The sequence below is a fragment of the Papio anubis genome, chromosome 4 (genome assembly GCF_008728515.1).
Source record: "Papio anubis isolate 15944 chromosome 4, Panubis1.0, whole genome shotgun sequence".
Lineage (NCBI taxonomy): Eukaryota > Metazoa > Chordata > Mammalia > Primates > Cercopithecidae > Papio > Papio anubis.
This window is the reverse complement of record NC_044979.1, coordinates 16662148-16684278: the sequence shown is the minus strand read 5'-3', so window position 1 is coordinate 16684278 and position 22131 is coordinate 16662148. Positions and strand designations below refer to the sequence as shown.

The 22131-nt window shown below is 38.3% G+C and overlaps 1 protein-coding gene across 1 annotated transcript in view; it reads left to right on the top strand.

Annotated features, from left to right (window-relative positions):
* Positions 1-22131, top strand: part of MGAM (maltase-glucoamylase) — a 145584-nt gene that overhangs the window by 3622 nt on the left and 119831 nt on the right. Inside the window, 7 exon segments of the mRNA XM_031664961.1 lie at positions 6865-6993; positions 9841-10064; positions 14456-14576; positions 16229-16338; positions 16880-17031; positions 17556-17727; positions 20297-20396. Coding sequence (XP_031520821.1) covers positions 6867-6993; positions 9841-10064; positions 14456-14576; positions 16229-16338; positions 16880-17031; positions 17556-17727; positions 20297-20396 — 1006 coding nt within the window. The 5' untranslated portion in view covers positions 6865-6866.

Here is a 22131-nt window from a genome sequence, read left to right as displayed (position 1 = left end):
GTAAACATACATGTGCATGTGTCTTTGTAATAGAATGATTTATAATCTTTTGAGTATATACCCAGTAATGGGATTGCTGGGTCAGATGGTATTTCTAGTTGTAGATCCTCAAGGAATTGCCACACCGTCTTCCACAATGGTTGAACTAATTTACACGCCAAACAGTGTAAAAGCGTTCCTATATATATATAGTAATAATTCTTACATTTCAGTACGATTTTTTTTTCTGACCAACCTAATTAAAATTGCAACCCTTACCCCAACATTCCTCATTTATCTCCCACTTTTTCTCCATATACTTATACAGTATAACCTATTGTATATTTATTTATTTTGTTTATTGTCTCTTTTTTCTACTTGTGGGAATGTAAGAATCACGAGGGCAGGGATTTTTATCTGTTTTGTTCATTGTTGTATAGCCAGTGTTTGAAAGAATGCTTGGCACATTGTAGGGACTTAATAAATAATTCATGAATGAATAAATAAACTGCAAGCAGATTTCTTTCTTCCAGAGATATAGCTTAGATAATGATGAATGAACGTGGCACATAAGGCACATCAGTAGCTTCTTCTAGGTCTCCCAGGTAATTTAAAACAGTGCTATGGGCCATAAACTTAATGTGGTTTTATTTGATAAAACTACAGTCTCACAGAAAGCCCAAGCTGGTGTACACTGTGGGGCATTATAGCATAGCCTATAGAGTAACGGTTGAAAGCCATGGCTGTGGAGTCCAAAGGGCAGGTGTTCAAATTGGGGCTCTGCTCCTTATCAGCTGTATGACATCAGGCCGGTTATTTGATGTTTCTGAAGCTTAATTTTTTCATCTGCAAGTGAGGATAGTAGCCATAATCAACTTGCAGTTGTTATAAAAATTGCATGTGACAAATTATGGAAGCCTCTTAGGATATCTGCTCAATCACTGTTAACCATTATTATCATTAGCATTAAAATTGCATAATTATGTATTTGTCCTATAAAAATAATAGTCAAAGATTAAGGACAGATTACCAAGTAGTGGTTTTTTAAAAAACATTTTTAAAAGCACTTAACCCTATTTAAATTATTTCCTTTTTTATTTGCCTCTTGCCATTTTTCTTGATCTTAGTTTTTCTTCAATTGCATTTCTAATTGAGATAGGACGCTTCACCATCAAGGGTTCTATAATGCAGGAAGTAAGGTCAATCAGATAATGCTGGAGTTTTTTTTAAGGTTTAAGGAAACCTTTCTCTTGTATAGCTAGAAAATAGATATTATTGTTCCGTAGAGCAAGTAACCATATTTGAATATATGGCGCAAAAGGACTATTGATAAACAGCAAGTTTTTAAAAAAATGTTAATGATATTTTATTAAAAAGTCATATTTACCTATGCATATTAGTTATCTATTGGAGGGTAACAAATTACCTTACAATTTTGTAGTTTAAAACAACAAACATTTATTATCTCCCAGTTTATGCAGGACAGAAATATGGGAGTGGGTTAGCTGAGTGGTGCTGATTCAGGGTCTCTCATGAGTCTGGCCGAGATGTCAGCCAGGACTGCAGTCATGTGAAGGCTTGAATGGGGATAGAGGCCTGCTTTCAAGGGAGCTCACTCAGATGGCTCTTAGCAAAAGACCTCAGTTGTTTGCTAGAAATTTCCATAGTCCTGCTTGAATGTTATGATGGCATGGCAACTGTTTTCTTCAGGAAATGATCCAAGAGAAAGAGCAAGGAGGAAGCTGTAAAGCCTAGTCTTGAAAGTTAGATGCTATCCCTTCTCCATAGCCTATCTGTTGAGAGTGAGTCACTAAGTCCAGCTCATCCTCAAAGCGGGGGGTGGTGGGGACTTGGCCTACCTCTTCAAGAGAGGAGTATCAAATAATTTGTGAAATTAAAAACACCTGCCATGTCGTGAGTTTTTAAGTAACATTGTATTATATTTTACTTCACATATTTACTGAGTACTGTCTCTATGGATATTTACACTGTCCTCAATCTTTTGCTATTACATGTACTACTGTGATGAAAAACCTTTATTTGTATATACATTGATTCCCAAATGTGTAAGTGTATTTATGGGATGAATTTCTATAAATGCGATTGCTGGGTAATGGGCGTGAGTAATTTTAATAGTTTTGGCCGAGTCTTCATTGAGCATAGGGTGTTTATAGTTTGACCAGCAATGGGTGGGTGTTTCTTCATAGTGTCTAACATAGTGTGTTAATAAACATTTGGAAAAAAATTAAATATTATTATAAAAAGCAATCTCACATCTTATAACTATTAGCATCTACCAAACAGGAGACATGGTCACTTGGATAGACATTCTAACTCCTCTTCTTATCAGTGAACATAAGATCACTCTTTGCTTTATTAGTTTATTTAATTATACCAGGCATGAGAGGTTATTAATCTTTATGGAATTTAACAAGCAAATTTAATTTTATAGGATTTCTTATGAAGCTCTTTGGAATGTGAGATAGTGGAGACTGTCATGGTAAGAAAGACTAGAATTGGAATTTATTCTAGAAAACACAAGGCAATCCTTGTTGTAGAGAAAGGTTGCTTTCACAGCTCCATTTCCTTTTGCATAGTAAGAGGGCATTATGTTGACTAATAGCAGTTTCTTATCAATGTATGAGAAGTAAGTCCTCTTATTCAACCAGTCCTTGGATAAATGACTAAGGAAGACTGCTTACTACTGAAGAGAATATGGGAGGAAACGTTGATTGGGTGGAGAATGAGACTGCAAGGAAATATCAAACAATTCCTGATTTAGGGAGTCATGAACTAAGACCTCACAGGAGAAGAAAGGGGATGTTCTTTTTGAGTAAAGAGAGTATGATTTACAAGGCAGCCTGGGAAAGCAAGCATTGGTGGGTTGGTGGGGAAAGTAGGCCTTGTATAGGCAAGACTGCAGCTATGGCTCCTCTTCCTGGCTTTCTATACTTATGTCCCAGGCAATGCATGAGTCATTCAACACATGGGGCCATAAAGCACTTAATGGAGGTCATACCGGAGCAAGTGAACCAGGACAGCAGTCAGCATTGTTCATCAGCTGCTCCACCAGAACACCAAGCCGGGTGTGGTGCCATACTCAGGGAAAGTAGGACTGACATATTTTGTAGAAATGTTCTGTTTCTTACCTAGGACCCACTACCTGTCTTCTCTTTGGTAAATAATAATATAATGAGACCTATGCTTTATGACTTAGAATATTTTTATTTGATTTCCACAATAGGAAGCTGGCAATAGATAATAATAACAGAAGAAATTGTAGTTTCATTTTACAGATAGGAAAATTGAGACTCAAGAGTATTACATAAATTGTTACAGCTACCACAGCAAAAAATGGTAGGGTTGGAAATCGAGCTCAGGGATTCTCGTGCTCTATTTAGCACTGCCCTCTCTTCCGAGAAGAACTTGGGGATAGAATTAAAAAAAAAAAAGACACTAATGAAATGTTTAGGACATGTGTCTTTTGTGAAAGGGAGAAATAGAATAGTGTGAGATTTCTGTGACTCACTTGAAAATGACTTTTAAAAACTAATATTGAAGCCAACATCACCCTGATACCAAAGCCAGACAAAGACACAACAAAAGAATAAAACTACAGACCAATATCCCTTATTAACATAGATTCAAACATTCTTGACAAAATACTAACATACTGAATCCAACAGCACATGGAAAAGATAATACACCACGATCAGTGAGTTTTATTACAGATATGCAAGGATAGTTCAACATGCACAATTCCATAAATGTGATTCATCACACAAACGGAATTAAAAACAAAACCCATATGATCATATTAATAGATGTAGAAAAAGTATTTGATAAAATCCAGCATTCCTTCATAAAAAAACCCCTAACAACCTTGGCGTAGAAGGACCATACCTCAAAATAGTGAAAGCCATATATGAAAAACCCATAGCCAAAATATACTGAACAAGGAAAAGTTCAGTATGATTGAAAGCATTCCCCCTAAATGGAGACAAGACAAGGATGTCCATTGTCACCACTCATATTCAACATAGTACTGGAAGTCCTAGCTACAGCAATCAGGCAATAGAAGAAAATAACACGCATCCAAACTGGAAAAGAGGAAGTCAAATTACCTCTGTTCACTGATGATATAATCTTATACCTAGAAAACCCTAAACCCTCCAAAAGACTCCTAGATTTAATAAATGACTTCAGTAAAGTTTCAGGACACAAAATTAATGTACAAAAATTAGTAGCATTTCCATACACCAATAACAATCAAGCTGAGAACCAAATCAAGAACTCAATCCCATTTACAGTAAAATAAAATAAAATACCTAATAATACATTTGACCAAGGAGGTTCAAGGATCTCTACAGACAACTATAAAACACTGATGAAAGAAATTGTAGGAGACACAAATTGGAAAACATCCCATGCTCAAGGATTGGAGGAATCAGTATCATCAAAATGACCATACTGCCCAAAGCAATCTACAGATTCAGTGCAATTGTTATCAAATTACCAACATTGTTCTTCACAGGTTTAGAAAAAACAATCCTAAAATTCATATGGAACCCTAAAAGAGTGTGAGTAGCCCAAGTAATCCTAAGCAAAAAGAATAAAGCTGGAGGTATCACATTACCTGACTTCAAATTACTCTAAAAGACTATAGTAACCAAAACAGCACAGTACTGGTATAGAAATAAACATATAAATCAGTAAAAAAGAGTAGAGAACTCAGAAATATAGCCACATACCTACAATCAACTGATTCTTGACAAAAATATGCACTGGCGAAAGAACTCCCTATTCAATAAATGGTACTGGGAAAACTGGAATGTCATATGCAGAAGAATGAAATCTCTCACTATGTACAAAAATTAACTCAAGATGGATTAAATGCTTAAATGTAAGACCTGAAACTATAAAATTCCTGGAAGAAAAACCTAGGAAAATCTCTCTGAACGTTGGCCTAGGCAGAGAATTTATGACCAAGTCCTCAAAAGAAACCACAACAGAAACAAAATTAGACAATAGGAGACTTAATTAAACTAAAAAGTTTCTGCACAGTAAAAAATAAATAAATAAATAAAAATAGAGTAAACAGACAACCTACAGAGTGGGATAAAATATTTGCAAACAATGTATCTGACAAAGGGCTAATATCCAGAATCTATAAGTAACTCAAACAACTCAACAGGAAAAAAAAAACACTTAACCCCATCAAAAAGTGGGCAAAGGACATAAACAGATATTTTTCCAAAAAAAGGCATACAAGTGGCCAAAAAACATGAAAAAATGCTCAACATCACTAATCATGAGAGAAATGCAAATTAAAACCACAAATGAGATGTCATCTTGCACTGGTCAGAATGGCTGTTATTAAAAAGTCAGAAAACACATATTGGGGAGGATGCAGAAAAACGGAAATGCTGATACAGTTTTGGTGGGGATGTAAATTAGTGCAACCTCTATAGAAAATGGTATGGAGATTTCTCAAGGAACTAAAATTAGAACTACCCTTCTATCCAGCAAGTTCACTACTGAGTATCCATACACAAAAAATAAATTGTTTTATCAAGAAGGCACCTGCAATTGTATTTTTATTGCAGTAGTGTTCACAATAGTAAAGTCATGAAATCAACCCAAGTGTTCATCAACAGATGATTGTATTAAAAATGTAGTGTACATATATACCACGGAATACTACTCATCCATAAAAAACAATGAAATCATATTTTTATAGCAACATGGATAGACCTGGAGGCTATTTTTTTCTGCATGAAATGACCCAGAAACAGAAAGTAAAAAACTGCATGTCCTCACTTATACATGAGAGCTAAACAGTGAGCATATATGGACATACAGAGTCATAGATGCTGGAGACTCCAAAAGGAGAAAGGGTGGGAGGGGGGTGAAATGCTACTTATTGGGTACAATGTACACTATTTGGGTGATAGGTACACTAAAAGCCCAGTCTTCACCACTATGCCTATACATCCATGTAACATATTTGCACTTGTACTCCTAAATCTGTAAAAATTAAAATCAGTAAAAAATATTTTTAAAAAGTGAAAAAAATGCTGGTAGGAATATCATAGCTCTTCTAGTTGAATTTCTTTCATTTGTAATTGAGGAAACTGAGAATGAGAAACCTTAAGTAAATTTTCCAAGGTAATCTAGCTGGTTATTTTCAGAATGAAGATTGCAAAAAAGAGAATTAACTAGATTTAAAGTCTCCTGGAAGATGCTATATCATCTATGTACCGTTCTTGCTAAAAAAACAAACTTAAATCTGATAAAAACTATAAAGCTAATAATTAATTTACAGGAACTATAAGGATAGCGAAATATGTTAGCATGCATAGAGATGTAATCAATAAAATTCAGACTGCAGGAAAAATCTACAGAACAAATTCTGTTTATTAAAAAATACATAACAGATATAAACCAATTACGAGATATAAATCTTACTTGCATCCTCAGGAGAGCAGAACAAATTGTAAAAGTTTATCAGACAATGAAAGAAAATTCAAAATTCACTAGATATTTGATGACAGTAAACAATTATTATAAATATATGTTAGGTGTGATAATATTTTGCCTTTTGCAAAATTTCTTATCTTTTAAAGAAACATGCTGAGTATTTTTATATTAAAAGACATGAGACCTGAGATTTGCTTCAGAGTAATTCGGGGTAGGGAGAAAAGTGGACCAGAATAAAGACAGAATGAATTGGCCATGAGTTGATAATTTTTTAATTTAGATAATGGGGGCTTGGGAGGCTTGTTACAGTATCCATTGCATGCATTTGAGCTTTTCCATTAAAAATCTTACTAGTTATATAGTAAATCAAATTCACATCTAAAATTGTTTTCTCTTACTTTTTAGAGATGGCAAGAAAGAAGCTGAAAAAATTTACTACTTTGGAGATTGTGCTCAGTGTTCTTCTGCTCGTGTTGTTTATCATCAGTATTGTTCTAATTGTGCTTTTAGCCAAGGAGTCATTGAAATCAACAGGTAAGAAGTAACTCTGGGGCTCTCTCCATGTGTTGTTTTTATTAGAGCAAATCTTCATCAATGGCAGGAAAGTAATACTTTCATGCTCGTGTGTGTGTGTTTGTTGCGGGGGCTGTTATATGTGTGTGTTCTACATGTTTTGGGCAGCTCAGTAGATATTCATTGTAGGTTTAAGTTGTGATACTTTGATTTAGCAATTAATACATTGCAGGATTCCATAATTGACATTTTAAATACATTTGCCAAATTTCCTTAAATAGCTCTAATTCTGCTAAGAATGGTAATTAACAATACCCTTATGTGAAAGGCAAGCAACTGAGTATATGAGAAACTTCAAAAAGTTTGTGGAAAAATAGAAATATAGAAATAGAAAGAAAGATAAAAATAAAAACAATAAACTTTATTTCTCAATGTAAACTCCATCAAGTTCAGGACACTTTTGTAAAAGATGATACCAGCCATTTAGTCTATCCATAAGAACTAAGGGTCCTGGGAATTTAACCTTTTTAATGCAGTCTTTTTTACATTATTAACTGAAAAATATGAGTGCCCTTTATAGATTTTTTTAAGATTAGGAAACTAAAAGAAGTCAAAAGGAGCCAAATAAGAACCATAAGGTGGATTTCCCATCAAAACTCTTGCAAAATTGCCTTTGTTTGATGACGAAATGAGCAGGAACTTTGTGGTGGTGGAGAAGGACTCTCTGTGAAGCTTTCCTGGGCGCTTTTTCTGCTAAAGCTTTGGCTAACTTTCTCAAAGCACTCTCATAATAAGTAGATGTTACTGCTCTTTGGCCCTCCAGAAAGTCAACAAGGAAAATGCCTTGAGCATCTCAAAAAACTGTGCATGACCTTTGCTCTTGACTGGTCCGCTTTTGCTGTGACTGGGCCACTTTCCCCTCTTGGGAGCCATTGCCTTGTGCTTTGTCTTAAGGCTCACACTGGCAAAGCCATGTTCCATCTCCTGTTACAACTCTTGAAAGAAATACTTCAGAATCTTGATCCCCACTTGTTTAAAATTTCCATTTAAGGTTCTCCTCTTGTTTGCAGCTGATATGGGTACAACAATTTTGGCACCCATAGAGTAGAAAGTGTGCTCAACTTTCATTTTTTTCAGTCAGAACTGTGTAAGCCGAACCACTTGAGACATCCGTGGTTTTGACTATTTTTTTTGCTGTTATTTGTCAGTCCTCTTCATTAGGGCATGACAAAATTAATTTTTATCTTCACAAATGGATGTGGATGGTCTGCTGCTGTGGGCTTCATCTTCAATATTGTATTGGCCCTTCTTAAAACGAGTTATTCCTTTATAAACTGTTGATTTCTTTGGGGGCATTGTCCCCATAAACTTTTTGTAAGTATCAGTGATTTCACCATTTTTCCACCCAAGCTTCATCATGCGTTTGATGTTTGTTCTTGCTTCAATGTTAGCAGAATTTATGTTGCTCTGATAGGCGCTCTTTTCACACTGATGTCTTATCTTTCCTAGTGCCTCAAGCTAAGTCCTGTTCAGACACGTTGTAACAATCTACTGTGAGTTTATTTTAGTACCAAAAATATTTGAAATTTCTACATAGTTTTTTCATAATACATATTTTTCATGGACTTTCTGAAGACCCTCATCTAATCAAAGTTTTTTTGTTTATTGAATTTTTATATCCCCAAAAGGAGCTGGATTATGCAGAGTTATCCATGGTTTCTTATCTAATTCATCTAGGAGCAACTTCCTAGGAGAACCAGGCAATCAAGGGTTAACCTGTGGCTTCTCTGCCCCTCCTACCCCACCCTTGTTACAACAATTTCTACTCTTTGTAGAAAAAAGTCCCAAAGGTTGCTCAACTCTTAAAATTATGTGATTCTAAAGATGTAACTAAAACCATTGTGCAGACATTGGCACAATTTGAATCTGAAACCCCGAATGAAAGGAAAACCAATCAAAAGACTAACTGTTTTGTCTTAATGTCATTATTAATTTATTGTAGAACACCTTCAAGAAAGCTCACCTCCTTATTTTAGGATACAATAAAAACACCTTTTCTAATTTACTGATTTTTAAATCTGAAATCAAAGTTCTCCAGCCCTTAGGTAAGTCCTAGCTGTCAGTTTTTAGACTGGTGGGCTCCCTTTACATCTTTTGTCATATAGGACTTTGTATTTACGGAAGAATGATGTTGCTCAGAAGCATTCTTTGTCCTGGGGATGGGCTGTTGACTGAGCAAGCAAAGTTAAGGTTACTGTGACTAGGATGGCACTTGTACTGCACGTGTTCTGTGTGCCCTTGCTGCTGGGGTTAGAAGTAAAGAATCAGATCAGAGATCTGCAGACTTTACTGTAAAGGACCAGATAGTAAATGTTTTAGATTTTGTGGGCCATACAGACTCTGCCATATGACTTAATTTTGCCCTTGTAGCACAAAGCAGCTGAAAATAAATGAGTATGTAATGTGTATAACATGTAATGTGCATGTGTGTAATTTTCCAGTAATACTTTGTTTGTAAAACAGGCTTTGACTTAATTTGGCCTGAAGGCCATAGTTACTGAGCCCCAGACTAAAGGAAGGGTGGTCCCCAACTTCATGAGCTTCTAGTCTAAAGGTGGAGTGCTTATTCTTATACATACCATCTTGTAGGGGATGGAGTTGGGAGTAGAAGGAGATGATATAGAGACACACAGAGGTAAATACAGTCAGCAGGAACAAAGTGACATTTTATAAAGTGAATGCATAAATTTTGAGGTCATCAGAGTGAAGCCCACTCAGTAGTGGAGTTAATTGGAGGTGCTGAGAACTATTGAATGTCTGTGAAATTAAATTTGTTTCATGGTCATTTTATGTTTGCTTTTGATATAGCCCCAGATCCCGGGACAACTGGTACCCCAGATTCTGGAGCAACCGCTTCCACGCAGTCTAGAACAACTGGTCCCCCAGATCGTGGAACAACTGGTTCCACGCATCCTACGACAACGGGTCCCCTAGATCCTGGAACAGCTGGTACCCCTCCTGTTTCTGCTGAATGTCCCGTGGTAAATGAATTGGAACGAATTAATTGCATCCCTGACCAGCCACCAACAAAGGTTTGAGTTATGAATTTTGTTTCCATTTCAGAATTTATGCAACTTGATAGTTTTTTTGTTTGTTTTCGTTTTGTTTTGGTTTTCTTCATTAGTGACTCTCAAGAGAGGTGTTTACGTTGCAGCCATTAGCCGCTCAGGCAAATTAACCTTTGTCCATGCTTGTATGACAGTGCAACTTCGGGAAAGGAAGACCTGGAATATTCCCTTGGGTTGCCAGATTCAGCAAATAAAAGTGTGATTGCCCAGCCAAATTCAAATTTCAGAAAAACAATGAATCAGGTTTTAGTATAAGTGTGTCCCATGAAAGATTTTGGGCTTACTTACTAAAAATGTATTTGTCTTTTATATGGCAACACTACATGATTACTAGTTCTTTCTGCCTCTGTTCTTGCCCTGTATGTCTCTCCTTCTCCTTTCAGAATTTCCAAAGCTCATCTGGGATCTACAGTAAAAATTCGTACGCGTGCACAAAGCATTATTTAAAATAAGGGCAAAGTTTCAAGGGCTATGTTTTGGAATTACCTTATGCTATAAGGTAATTAATGCCAGATTAAAGATAGTGCAGACATCTGGGTATTTACTTTAGCCCAGTGTTTCTAGATTATCGGCTGAAGTCCAACTGATTATGATGATTGTAAAGTACTTTGCCCACACCCTATGTTTGTTGTGCGAAACTTACAGAAAGCTGATGCACACGCATTTACTTTCCCTGTCATATTGTGCAAGTTATTCAATAGCTCAATTGGGCTGTACTCAATAGCTCACTAATTACTCGGAAGCTCACCTAGATTATCACATTCTCAGTATGTCACACTACTGCAACACTCCATCTTGTTGTGGTATTGGTGAACTTGAGATACAGCAATAGTAATGGTTCTTTGGTGCTTTATTGTAAGATCTTTTGATAAGTACTGTGGTATCAAGATTGAAGTTCAATAAATGATCTTTGGCTTTTCTACGTGTCATACCCAACTGAATTACTCCATGACCTTGGCGTGTATTAATTGGCATGCTCCTTTTTTGCTCAGCCAGAGAGAAATACTGGCACTTTCAATGATTCATTTTCTTGTAGAAGGTACATCTTAGGCCTTTTGTTGTATGTTTCACGAATCCTGAGAGCTGTATGCTGATCCAGATTGTTGTTAAGAGCTGAAGCTATGGATAGTGATGTGTTTGTATGGCGTTCACATTAAAGGGAATATAGCTGAAAGAGGATGGTGGGAAGAAGTTATGAACACAACGGATAGGGTAGGCAGAATGTTCTGGTGTTGAAGACATTCCCATATAATTTTTTCATTCTTATTATCTGTCCTCCAAGATTATATGTAAAAGAACTAAAAGAATAACTTTCCCTACAGATGGTTCTTGGTTGTAAATACCATTGTTTCATTCTACCAATTATGGGAGGGAATCCTTTTCCAGTACAGAAGGAAGTAATGTATCAAGCCACCCTGACACCCTGAGTACTCTTGGGAGACTGTTCTTTGTCGAGAGAATGGACTCTAGGAGTCCCCTTCATGGACCTTAGAAAAAAAGATCACTCAATTATCTAACTGTAGTTCATATCTTTAGTTCTTGGCTTGAAACTGGTTAGAGGGCATCTTCACTGAATCCCTTCCTATCACATCAGCTGAACTCATTACCTTCTCACCAAATCTGCTTTTCCTTCTCAGCTACCAGATTTCTGTTAGTAGTTCTATTAAGCTTCTAGTTCTTGAGGCAGAAACAGCAGAACTTCTGCTTGGCTCATCCCTTCTATCCCTTTGGCCCGTATTTCATGTATTTTAAAATATTTTCCTTAACAATATTTTCCAGAAGAGGCATTTCATTTCCATTCTCTCTGCCATCCCTAGATCATCATTTCCTCATGCTTGGGTTGCTCCAGGTGCCCCCTGGCATCCCGTCTGAATTCCATTTCTCCCATCCATTCCGTTACATGAGGGATTAGAATTGCTCTTTTTTACATCCAACTTTTGTTGTTATTTCTACCCAACTCCAGTACATATAGTGGTTTATTACTGTATGTTGAGTCAAGTTCAAACACTGTCTTCTATCATCTAAGACCCTACCTCTGTGCCTCTATAGGTTCACTTAGGCTATACTTCTATGCAGATTTTAAAGACAACTCTCTACACTTATTCTGAACCTTTGAATTCTAAAATCCTTTCCACTTCCTTGATGAAGTCTTTTATCCCCAATTCCAGAACTCAGAGTTGAAAGATCCCATTGATGGCAGGGAGCAGGAATAGAACATTCTTTCTAAGGTCTCATTTTGTGCTTTCTCTTCATTCTGTTTATGTGCTAGTCCCCACCCCCACTCCTTCACAAACTTGTCTTTTTTCTTAATTTTTTGGATCGAGGATTTCCACACTCCCCCCAACTCCGACAATTTTGCTTCAGTACTGTTTTGGTAGTTACACATTCTATGTTATTTTGCTAGTTTCCCTTAAATGTTTAATTCTCATATCCAACTTACAGGGGCATTTTGTGTCCTGGGCCTAATTTCTTTGTGTGCCCTAATTCTATGCATGCCATCATTTTCCATAGTTTCTTTCTAAATCTATTTTCCTAGGTTTTATATACTTTGTTTTCTCTTATTATGTGGGTCTTGCTCCATGTCTCTTCCCACTTCTTGCAATGGCTCAGCTCTACTGTAGAAGCTGGCATTTTTGACTTGGCCAACAAAGACTGTTTGCATTCCTTGGTCTTTTGGCCACTCTGATCTTTGTCCTTTCCAGTTTAGTGGAAAAATTATTAAACTCCAGGCTGTATACAAAAACTGTTATGCTTAACACCCTCCCTTTCAACACTTTTTTCTTTTTATGCTGAGGTTTCATCTGAGTGGGTTTTACAAGAACAAAGACAAAACTGTGGATTGAGGTTGAGTTCACAGTGAAACCTGATCTTACAGCAGTATAAACCACGTATGGACATCATTGTTTATCCCTTATATTGGCTATTAGTGTAAAAAATAGCATTTGATTAAATTTCATTGTTCGTATAACTAAGCAAAACATTTTTTCTTACCGTTTGCAAGGCTGTATTCTCCTGAAAATGTGCTTAGAGATACTCAACCCAGAGTATAGAAAAAAAAGAAATGGATAGTAAGAGAACTAAGTTATGTTCTTGCCTTTTCAATAGCTGAGTAACCTTTGGCAGGTCACTTTACCTTGGAGAAGCTTTACCACTCTGGGCCAAAGGTAATTCATCTGTAAAATGATCTGGCAGAAGGTATTAGTTATCTATTGCTGTGTAATAAATTATACCAAAATTTAATGGCCTAATAGGACAAATATTTACTCACAGCTTCTGTAGTCAGACATCTGACCGTGGCTTAGCTAGGTGCCTCTGGCTCAGTGTCTCTTGGAAGGCTGTAGTCAAGGTGTCTTCCAGGACTATGGGATGATTGTTTTCAAGCTCACTCATGCAGTTGTTGGCAGGATTCAGCTCTTCAGGTGTTGTTGGACTGAGAACCTCAGTTCCTTGTGGGCTGCTAGCTGGAGACCTCCCTCAGTTCCTTGCCATGTGAGCCCCTCCACAGTATGACAACTTGCCTCTCCCAGAACGAGGACTCCAACAGTGAAAGTGAAAGAGAGCAAGCAAGACAGAAGCTTCAATCTTTCTGTGATCTAATCTTGAAAGCAACATCGTGTTATTTTCTCTGGTTTCTGTTACTTGCAAATCACTTGATTCAGCGCACACTCAAGAGGAGAGAGTTCTTTGCTCTTTTTTGTGTTTAACCTGGTTGCTTCTCCCAAATTAGTCGGTGTGAGAAAGAAACTATCTTCATTTTGGCCTCCACTTGATTCAGTCATTAATTATGTTAGAAGGCACATACCTTTCTTAAGTAAGAATCTGTTTGGGTGTCAAGAAGGACCACTTTCTGCCTCTGGAGGAGTTGAGGGACTGTATACATGTCATATATCTCACATATGTATAAGGCACATAAATCTAAGGCATATATTTAAAAGTCAAAACAACATTAGTTTGATTTGAAAGCTTCAGAATAGAATTGATTGCAAAGTCTTATTTTTATTTTTAGAAGTCAAAGCAAATATAAATGAAGCTCCATTTGTAATTTTGGATTACTGGTGATATAACTATATTATTGTTTAGACTATTTAAATATATTTATGGGTTTTTTGTGATAAAAGATACAAAATGCATTTTGCTTCCCATACTGTTACATAGGAAGGACACTGGTCAGAAAAATTGGTTATAGGTAGAAGCTCTGCCATTTCTTGGTATATGGCACAATTTATCTAAATATCAGTTGCCTTATTTGTAAATGAAGTTCTTGATACCGTAGTCTCAGATTAGATGTTTTATGCTTTATAAATGATCATGTTCTACGACTAAATGGAGCTTCTTTGACTAACCTGTTGTTTCAGGCCACATGTGACCAACGTGGCTGTTGCTGGAATCCCCAGGGAGCTGTAAGTGTTCCCTGGTGCTACTATTCCAAGAATCATAGCTACCACATGGAGGGCGACCTTGTAAACACAAATGCAGGTAAGCCAGAGTCTGCCACGATGCAGGAGGTCCAGACCCTCTGGAGGATGACTCTGTGTCCCCCAGAGGAGAGCTGGGGCAGCCTGCAGAGTTCTGCTCTGTGGGGCCACATAACCACATGTGACAGAAGGTAGGCACTGCTCTTAATCAAGGACTAGAATCTATGTGGGCACCAAGGAAGAATTATTCTCTGCCTTGGGAGTTGAGGGGCCATGTCCTCTTTCCAGCTTCCCCATTATGGACCTTCATGACTGTGCAATAATCATTGATCATTTTTGTTTTCAAGTTTATCCCTTTTAAAGTGGGAGATTTGAAATCACTAACCTCTCAGACTACTTCTAACTCTAATTTTGTGCTATTTTTATGAAATGAAAATAATTCCAATTTTATAAACATGTTGTGAAAGTCAATATAAGTGTTCATGGAGTGAGTAGCCCCTCTTCTTCCTCTTACTCTAAAATGCAGAGCATAGGCTGGGCGCAGTGACTCACACCTGTAATCCCAGCACTTTGGGAGGCTGAGATGGATGGATCATGTGAGGTCAGGAGTTTGAGACCAGCCTGGCCAACATGGCAAAACCCCATCTCTACTAAAAATACAAAAATTAGCGGGGTGTAGTGGCATGCGCCTGTAGTCCTGGCTACTCAGGAGGCTGAGGCAGGAGAATCACTTGAACCCAGGAGGCAGAGGTTGCAGTGACCTGAGATCGTGACACTGCACTCCAGCCTGGGTGACAGAGCTAGACTCTATCCAGCCACCACCCCACCCCCAAAAAATGCAGAACATAATGATGACCATTCTAGGGGATAGCAGAAGGTGACGCTTTAGGGAGGCTCTCAGTAGAAAGGAAGAGGCATGTTTCCCTTTCAGATGCTCTGGGCCTGATGGACTGTTCCAATAAGGTCTCAACTTTCACCTGGTTTACCATTTAATTAGGGAGATGGCATCAATGGATATAATCACCTATAATGCAATATGAAAATGACTGAGAAGGAATTGTGTATATGTATGTCAATTCTGAGAATGTAAAGGGAATCCGATTAACACCAAATGACTGATGGGCTTGTGGTATGAGTGTTAGGCTTATTGGGGGAGGTTTTCAATCAGATTTTATAGAAGAGAGACAGATTTTTATATAATGTAATGGTGATATCTAGCGCCATAATCTGCCAAAGATAGTATGTGCATATGATGGGGTATATGTCTGTCTTTTCCCTTCTTTTGAGAAATAAAGGCTTTTCATCAATCCCTTTGACATGTATCCTAATCTTTTTTTTTTTTTGAGACAGAGTCTCACTCTGTTGTGTGGGCTGGAGTGCAGTGGTGTGATCTCGGCTCACTGCAATCTCTGCCTCCCGGGTTGAAGCAATTCTCCTGCCTCAGCCTCCGGAGTAGCTGGGATTACAGGCATGCACCACCATTCCCGGCTAATTTTTGCATTTTTAGTAAAGACGGGGGTTTCACCATGTTGGTCAGGCTGGTCTCGAACTCCTGACCTGGTGATCTACCCGCCTCGGCCTCCCAAAGTGCTGGGTTTACAGGTGTGAGCCACCGCACCCAGCCCCGTGTATCCTAATTTTTATGTAGGTATTATTTGAGAATTTGCAGAGTCAACTATGACAACCTTTTTTTTTTTTTTTCTCCTGTGTTAGGATTCACAGCCCGGTTGAAAAACCTGCCTTCTTCACCCGTGTTCGGAAGCAATGTTGACAATGTTCTTCTCACAGCAGAATATCAGACATCTAATCGTTTCCACTTTAAGGTTGTAATTTTTTTTTTTTTTTTAAAGTTTTTTTTGAGAGACTTTTGTTCCCTATCTGATGACTGCACTTACTACAAAATAGAAAAATTTGCTACTGGAGGTATTTTTCTCTACTGTCATTATTAATTGGCACCTGTATGTTAATGACATATACGGAATAGTTGTCCTTTAGTGTAACAAATGCAGGTAACACGAATGCAGGTAAGCCAGAATAATAACTTCCTGAATATGTATTATAGTTTACTAGTGAGTTTGGCTTTCATTTATTTACTCTAGATAACATGTGGAATGTGGTAGGAAGATAAAATAAGGGATAGCACAGCTTTCAATCCATCTTTGCAGATGTGCTGTGTGTGTCTCTACCTAAAGACTAACTTATGCCCAGAGGTGAACCCTTTGAATTTGGTAACATAATGAGTACATCTACCTTAGATATGAGGTCAGTTTGATCAGTACCTGATTCCAGTATGGTAAGTAGGGATATTGGGAAGCTCTGACAAGTTTTTATTTTGGCTTTCCTTCTATTTCTATCTCTGGACAGTTGACTGACCAAACCAATAACAGGTTTGAAGTACCCCACGAACATGTGCAGTCCTTCAGTGGAAATGCTGCTTCTTCTTTGACTTACCGAGTTGAAATCTCCAGAGAGCCATTTAGCGTCAAAGTGACCAGAAGAAGCAACAATCGTGTTTTGTAAGTTTTGGAAACCTATCGAAGGATCAGAGTAAGAAGGTTACAGGGAAGTCTGTAAGCATGGAGAAGGGGGTGTTTCAACAATATTCCTGAAGGTTGTGAGACAATTATTAGTGATCAGACCCTTTACCTTCTAAAGTATATATTGTTTTCTGACTTTCTTTCTCTTTCTTCTGTTTGCACAATCATTTTTTTTCTCTTTAGTTTTCCCTTTATTTCCCTCCATCTATAATATATAATCAGCTGTCCACCAGTAAATATTTACTGAACATCTCCTATTGTAAGTATAGGGTTCTGGTCGTGTGGTAGGCTGTCTGGTCTGGGAGTAAGAAATTTGCACATGGTCTCTTTCTTCAAGGAGTCCTAATCTTTTGTTGTCCATAGAAAAATGTCACAGGATGGCAAATGGGACTGAATGAATGGGGGCTATTGAGTCATTGAGATATAAAGGATGCTTTTCCAAGCACTTACATTCTCTCCACACCGCTTGCTCACCCATCCTTGTGTTCTCCACCTGTGTCTAGGTTTGACTCAAGCATTGGGCCCCTCCTGTTTGCCGACCAGTTCTTGCAGCTCTCCACCCGACTGCCTAGTGCTAATGTGTATGGCCTGGGAGAGCATGTGCACCAGCAGTACCGGCATGATATGAATTGGAAGACCTGGCCCATATTTAACAGGGACACAACTCCCAATGGAGGTTTCTCAGATGGGGTCCTTCCACCAGCCCACAGCACAGAGCAGCTCTCAGGAGCGGTAACCCGCCCTCCCACCCTACCAGCTAAGCATGGTTCTTAAAGCATTTACCTCTGTCTCTAGTTTCTTTATCTATAAAATGGAAGTAATGTCTCAATAGGGTAGTGGTGAGGATGAAATGAACTGATACATGTAAAGTATCTAGAAGAATGGCTGTAGTTGCAAGTGCCAGTAAATGCCAACTCCTTCATATTTTTCCTAACCAGATATGGAGAAGATCTTATTAATATCTGTACTCTTGGAATAAGAGCTAGATTGTGGGATCACTATACTTTAGGATTCCTTTAATCACCACTTAATTATAGGCTTCCATTTCCAAAATAGGATAAAGTCTCAGTTTAAAGTCAACTATTTTTTGTATAAAGAAATACTGTGAGGAAAGAATAGACAGAGTTCGTTGTTATTAATTTTATTTTTATCACTTTGTTTGTTTTGATTGCTAAAATTTGAAATAACATTGTTTTCTGGATTTGACAATACTCTATTGTTCAGGGCCTTTCTTTTTCTTTTCTTCTTCTTTCTTTTGTTGAGATGGGGTCTCTCACTGCTGCCTGTGGCCAAGTGCAGAACCATGACTCCACTTTAGGCCTCAACTCCTCCTGGGCCTGCAGGTGGGACCTCCCACCTCAGTGTCTGGAGTAGCTGAGATCTAAAGGTGTGTCACCATGCCTACACTCTTTTTGCATTTTGCAGAGACTGGTTTTTATTTATCTGACCCAGGGGCTGATCTCAAACTCCTGAACTCAAGCAATCCTCTGACCTCAGTCTCCCCTAAGTGCTAGGATTACTTAATGAGCCACTGTACCCGGCCAGCTTCTCTTGGACTAAGCAGAATTAATGGATGGATGAAAGGAGATTACAGCAATAATTTATTAGTCAACAATTTATATATATATACACACGCACACATATATATGTGTGTGTGTGTGTGTGTATATATATATATTTCTATTTAGCCATAGAGTCTAGAAAATATAATAATTTCTTGTTAGACAAAACCGAGGTCCAGAGAAGCCAAATTAATAGCTCAAGGCAAAAGAGTTTGTAAGAACAAGAATGGCCTGAACCCGGGAGGCGGAGCTTGCAGTGAGCGGAGATCACGCATCTCCAGCCCATGCATAGATGAGACTCCATCTCAAAAAAAAAAAAAAAAAAAAAAAAAAAGAAAAGGAAAAAAAAAAAGAGTTTGTAAGAACAGAGGAAGAATCTAATCCCTTCTCTGTGTAGTTTTAAGCTCAGGCTCTGTACTGTACATATGCCTATTAGAAAAGTAGAAAAGCTGTTGAGTCAGAGCAACTTAACCTAGGAATAGTTGGTGACAATTGTTCTATCCAGGGACTTAGATCTTGCTTCCCAAAGGTATGCAGCAGGGAACCACCATGTGAGAGGAGGTGGGCTTCTGTCTCTTCCCAGCCTAATACTGGAATTAAAAATCCGTACGTAGGGCCAGGAGAGTGGCTCACGCTCTGCAATCCTGCAACACTTTGGGAGGAGCCAGGCAGCTGGACTAATTTGAGGTCAGGAGTTCTCAAGATCAACTCTGGCACCCTATCCTACTAAAATGCAAAAAAATCTATAGCCACAAGGAGGGCAGATGCTTGTAGTCCCAGCTACCTGTGGAGGCTGAGGCAGGAGAATGGGTGTGAACTGGGAGGTGGAGCTTAGAAAGAGCTGAGGGATCGTGGATACTGCACTCCAGCCCAAGCAATAGAGCTTGAGACTCAGCCCCCAAAAAAAATTAGGCCAGGTGGTGGTGGCATGCACGTAATCCTAGGCCACCAGGAGGCTGAGGCAGGAGAATCATCACTTGAGCCTGAGTGAAGGCTGCAGTGAGCCAAGATCATGCCAGTGCACTCCAGTCTGGGCAACAGAGCAGACCCTGGGTCTGGAAAAAAAAAAATCTGCATTTAGGTGCCCATGTAATTTGTGGATACACCAAATTTTGAGAAACACTTTTCCAGTATAAGAAGCACAAAATGTGACTACATGGGAGCCATCTGGGAAATTTTAAAAAAGGCCAGCTAAGTGTCTCGGTATCTCCAGGGATTCTGTTTTAATTGGTCTGGCATGCAGTCTAGGTTGAGAACTCCTGTTCTGGAGTCTCGAAGACAAGCCTAGACTAGAGCTCCATCTAGCTACCTGATTCATATTAAGGCATATTGATGGAGCTTTTGCTGATGAGGTTAATTCAGGTTAAGACACGCCTCTTTGAGAGGGCAGCTTTTTTGAATTACGTTTTAAAAATTCCTATCCTCTTACCTTGTAAAAAACATCACAGCCTTCACATTCCTTCTGGATGAATGATCATAGCTGGCTCATTCTGTAAGAAAACACGAGTTCACTTGGTGAACATCAACTAGATATAGACCCCATCTTTTAAAAATGTGTCTTGATGATCATGAATTTCCTGTCAATTAGTTACATGATTAGGACTGATTTCCTAAACCAACCGCACAGTGTGGTGCTGAGACTTCTTGGTTGTAAATTTTGGTTTTTAATTATCTTTCTGCAGAACGGAACTAATTTGTATGGTGCGCAGACATTCTTCCTGTGTCTCGAAGATGCTAGTGGATTGTCCTTTGGGGTGTTTCTGATGAACAGCAATGCCATGGGTAAAGGACTATTCATGGAAAAAACAAGCGCAAGAGTGATTTTCAGTCCCTTTCTTACAGCACTATGATAAAAGGAATGGATCCCTTTAAGAGTGACTGAGACATAGTGTAGGGAGGGCCATATAGATTATCTAATTGTGCTATCCCTACTTCATTACCTATTGATCTATGGTAGCCATGAGTAGGGGATTTTCTCCTAGCTTATGATTTTCCTGAATCTGGTGGCCTCTGTTGGAATATTTTCTGTTATCAAGTTGAGGGAGCTAACCCTTCCCTATAATTTACTCTGAGATAGTTTCCACCAATGTGTTCTTCTCCGTCTTCAGCCTTTTCATCAGTAGATCCCAGTGGCAATGAATTGCCACAGGGGAAGAGAAGATGTATCAGAAGCTCCCAGGATTGATGGTGGACATAGGGTATTGATCGATACCTCTTCTCAATTGAGAGTCATTGATTCAATCAGTGCTCCTCAAAGTGTGGTCTCTGACTAGGTCACAGACTGTTTCAGGTCTATAGTAAGATGAGTAGAGAAATGGTGAGTAAGCAGTGCTGTAGCCTCCACATGCACACATGAACCTTTTTCTAGTAATTCATTTTCATGTTTTATGAAAATATCAGCTTGCAGTGAAATGGAAATTAAACAAAATAAAGATCTGATTCTCCAGCACAGATATCTGAGAAACACTCTAAATGATCTAAAATGATTCTAGGACATCTAAGAGATGAATCTGAGATGATTCTAATAGAATCTTAGATGATCCTAAGGTACTTGAAATGCCAAACAACCTAAGAATAGACTGAGATAATATAATACAAGGACTGTACAGTTTTAGATAGGTGAAAGGAACCAGAAAATAAGATGAGTCAGACTTAGTGGGCAAGGCCACAAGATCGTAGATACTCTGTATGAGTTGTTCCTATGACCAGAGAGTACATTGCAATATTTCTTGAGGCATTTTATTCCTGGATACAAATCAGTGTAATGACACAACTTTTGAGAATGGTGATTGGCACATAGAGGGATTTTGAATTTATGGCACAATTTCTGACTTTTTTTTTTTTTTTGGTTTGGCTTTTGTTTGATGTGAGATTTACTGAGGATAGTTATGTCCATGTCTAGTTGAATTATATTCTCACAATAATGATGGGGTATGTGGTGGGACATGTTCTGTGGTTGTGAAAGTCAGAGAGGAAAAACTTTTCCTCTAACCTCTTAGGGTTAATTCTTGGGAGCCTGCAAATTAAACTGGCAAAAAGGTAGACTAGCTATAGAAAAGACAGAATTTATTTACACATGTAATGCGTATACACACAGGAGTTCTCAGTGATGAGTAACTCAAAGCAGAGATTAGAACTTGGGGCTTCTATACCATCTTAGTTAATAGGTGAAAGGGAAGGAGGAAAGATGCTTAGGAGAGAACAAATGACGTTTTGGAAAGATAAATGGGCCCTTAGAAGATAGGTGGGAGGATGAGACAGTCTTGTGACACTGTCTATCTGGGAATGGTGCCTGTCGTCTCAGAAAAGATTAGAGGTACTCCTTGGTGCAGATTTATGACAATTGCTTTTTATTGAGTTTTTTTTGGGAGGCTATGCTTTTAGGCACATCAGGGATTTCAGTAACTTAAATGCCTTCAGTCCAAAATAATTTTTTTTATGTCACGGTGGCTTATTCTGGACCCCTTCATGAGCCTGGCTGCTTTTTTCCCAGAGCCTGGGGCCTGGCACAAGGCAC